At 39.1% G+C, this 3,312-nt stretch overlaps 1 protein-coding gene across 2 annotated transcripts in view; it reads left to right on the top strand.

Annotated features, from left to right (window-relative positions):
* Positions 1–2,168: 2,168 nt before the first annotated feature.
* Positions 2,169–3,312, top strand: part of LOC110449687 — a 65,036-nt gene continuing 63,892 nt past the window's right edge. For both annotated transcript variants that reach the window (XM_021496714.1, XM_021496713.1), the window contains exon 1: positions 2,169–2,251. In XM_021496714.1, the coding sequence (XP_021352389.1) occupies positions 2,183–2,251 (69 nt within the window). In that variant the 5' untranslated portion in view covers positions 2,169–2,182. The remainder of the gene's footprint in view (positions 2,252–3,312) is intronic.

Below are 3,312 nucleotides of genomic sequence, written 5' to 3'. Positions count from 1 at the left end.
GAATCTTTGTTGTGTGTCCCAAAATCTCGTACTGTGACCTACGGAAACAGATGCTTTGGGAGGGTTTCGGCTACGTTGTGAAATAGCTTACCATCTGCTATTAGAAAGTCAAATACCCTGGCCAAGTTCAAGAGGGACATCAAAATTCACCTCTTCACGTCTGCATTTTAGAATCTTTGCAAAGACGTCATGTAAATACCACCCTTTTATTTGTTCAGTTATGTGCACATTGCTTGCTTAAATGTATGAAAGTGATTGTAAGCCTTTGTTTTTTTGTTTTCACAATTATAACATTAACTATTATCCATATGTTGTAAAGCGCTTTAGAGTAATTTTACAAATTATATAGGGCGCTATACAAATGATGTATATTATTATTATTATTATTATAAACTAATACAGATGGAGGAAATATCCCCCATAAACCAATACCACAAGGGTGGGGGGATAATTAGCTAGCTAGTTTCTTCCCCTGCGGAAAAAATGAACTAGGTGTGTGTGTGTGTGTGGGAAGAATCAACAAGCTGAGTGATTCCCCGGGGGGGGGGGGGGGGGGGGGGGGAACAGCTAGCCTAGCTATTTCTTCCCTGGGGAAAGAATCGGCTAGTTGATATTTTCCCAGGGGAAACTTTCAGATATGGGAAAAAATGACTTAATGTATATTGGCTTGTTGAGAGGATATTTTTGAGTCAGAGTGCAGTAAACTTTGTGTCTTAACTAACTTGACCATCCATAACAGGTGACCATTGCCAGAAGCTCATTCTTGAAATTTCAGGGGTTACTCGGTACATTCTCTGCACCCCATGTCATGACAGAATCAAAATAAGGCATGCAGTTATAGCTATTTGATTGGTTTCAGTTAAAAAAAAATAACTTGACCAATCTTAGAATGACACCAGTCATTTAAACGAAGCCAGTCAATATTACCACCCCGCTGCCATGTAATTCTACATATAAATGGCACATACAGAGCTTCAATATTGTCATGAGTGGATCACATATTCCAGGGATGCAGAAACCGTAAGTGAGCATAATCCTAGCTAGCTTACAATGTAACAGAAATAGACTGGATTGATCGCCAGCGCTATTGGGTAGCTAGCTAGAGCATCAATCTGAAGTTTGGAGGTCCTGAGTTTAAATCTCTGTCTGGCCATTGCATTTTTCCTTTCCCGTTGCAATAACATATTTTAAAAACACTTTGAAAATTATATTCTCTGTTTTGTAAGGTCTTTATATGATTAGAGACAATCCCTGTACATATATAGTTTATATGCTACTTGTGTAATAATCTATAGCCATATTGGGGCACCTCGTCCAAAACATCCCTGATGTACATACTTCATACATTAATTGTTTATAAAGGAAAAGCCATATTGGAGCACCTTGTCTTATATCTTCAAATGTATTTCAATATTTATGAAAAAAACTTTTTTGAGGGGCGGGCCAAAAAGGGGGTGGTAATTTGAACATATTGTTTTGAGATCCAAACCCATAGCCATATATATACCATTGCTGGGCATAACGATCCAGGCGAGTGTTTTTTTTTCTTGTTTTTTCACCTGAAACTAATCAAATAGCCAATCGTGAGCCTTTAATTTTGTCATGACATGTTCTGAGGGTACAGAGAACTGAAGTGTATAACATAATTACTGGAATTTCAAGGACCCCCCCCCCCCCCCCCCANAAGTCCATAATTTTGATTTTGTTTAGAGATAATTATCATAACTTCAAACAACAGTTAGTTGTAGTTTAAATTAAAATGGTACTGTAGTCTAGGAAGGTTTACAGGTTTAAATCAAAATGGTACTCTAGTCTAGGAAGGTTTACTGATTTAAATTAAAATGGTACTCTAGTCTGGGAAGGTTTACTGGTTTAAATTAAAATGGTACTCTAGTCTGGGAAGGTTTACAGGTTTAAATTAAAATGGTACTCAAGTCTAGGAAGGTTTGCTTTCTTTATCAGCAATGTTATTCTAAAGTAAAAGCTAGAATATTCTGATATTATGTAAATGCCCAGTAGTTTAAATAGGCAAATAATGAGAAAATCTACTTTCCACAAAGACGAGTCGGGTCACAGCTATGTACATGTATTGTACCTGTAGTTAAACAACTAGCAGCAGCATGATTGATGTATCACACATACGTTTGTATTTTAACATTTCAGATTCCTATGTAACTTGTGAATGGCTACAGCTACCAGTCTGCCAAGGACTTTTGTGTCTGTATCTCATGTGATACTGCTCAGTGTACTGGTAAGATTTGCATTTCAAAATCCTTTTGTACAGGAAAGCGTTTTAAGCAAATTTGATCAAGACCATCCTTAGGCCAAGTGGAATCAATGTTGTATAAATAAAGGGTGGACACGTGCCCCTCTCCAGTGGGTTCTGAAAGGGGAAACAGCTAAATCTTTAAAAAAAATGTTTACAGAGTTTACTAAAGTAGGTCTGGAGCATCCTCATAATTGAGGGGCTTGTTTGCCTCGAAATCATACTTGCTCGAAACAGTTGTATTAATTGTCCATGGAGCTGGAGGGGTTGGTTGAAAAAAAATTAAGGGGCCGCGGTCCCCAGGTGGTTGAGGCATCTGACATTCTGCTACCACTAGCCCTCCACCACTGGGTCACCGGTTCGAGACCTACATGGGGCAGTCCCCAGGTACTAACTTGAATAATATCTAGATCCCACTATGTAAATACATACACACATAACAGGTGAACAGAGGCAAGTATGATCAGATCATGCTACAAAGATTGCCTCCATTAATATTGTACTAGGCAGATGATGAGGTATTGGAGAACCAACACAGTGACTAGGGGGAGAGGTCCAACAATCTGTAGGTTGTGGTCTGTTGGTGTAACGGCGGAGCAATTGTTATACTCAAATATAGAAGATGATAAAGGTATTGGAGAACTAACACAGTGACTAGGGGGAGAGGTCCAACATTCTGTAGGTTGTGGTCTGTTGGTGTAACGGCGGAGCAATTGTTATACTCAAATATAGAAGATGATAAAGGTATTGGAGAACTAACACAGTGACTAGGGGGAGAGGTCCAACATTCTGTAGGTTGTGGTCTGTTGGTGTAACGGCGGAGCAATTGTTATACTCAAATATAGAAGATGATAAAGGTATTGGAGAACTAACACAGTGACTAGGGGGAGAGGTCCAACATTCTGTAGGTTGTGGTCTGTTGGTGTAACGGCGGAGCAATTGTTATACTCAAATATAGAAGATGATAAAGGTATTGGAGAACTAACACAGTGACTAGGGGGAGAGGTCCAACATTCTGTAGGTTGTGGTCTGTTGGTGTAACGGCG

The sequence above is a fragment of the Mizuhopecten yessoensis genome, unplaced genomic scaffold (assembly GCF_002113885.1).
Source record: "Mizuhopecten yessoensis strain PY_sf001 unplaced genomic scaffold, ASM211388v2 scaffold4783, whole genome shotgun sequence".
NCBI classification, from domain to species: Eukaryota; Metazoa; Mollusca; class Bivalvia; order Pectinida; family Pectinidae; genus Mizuhopecten; species Mizuhopecten yessoensis.
This window is presented reverse-complemented; position numbering and strand designations above follow the sequence as displayed.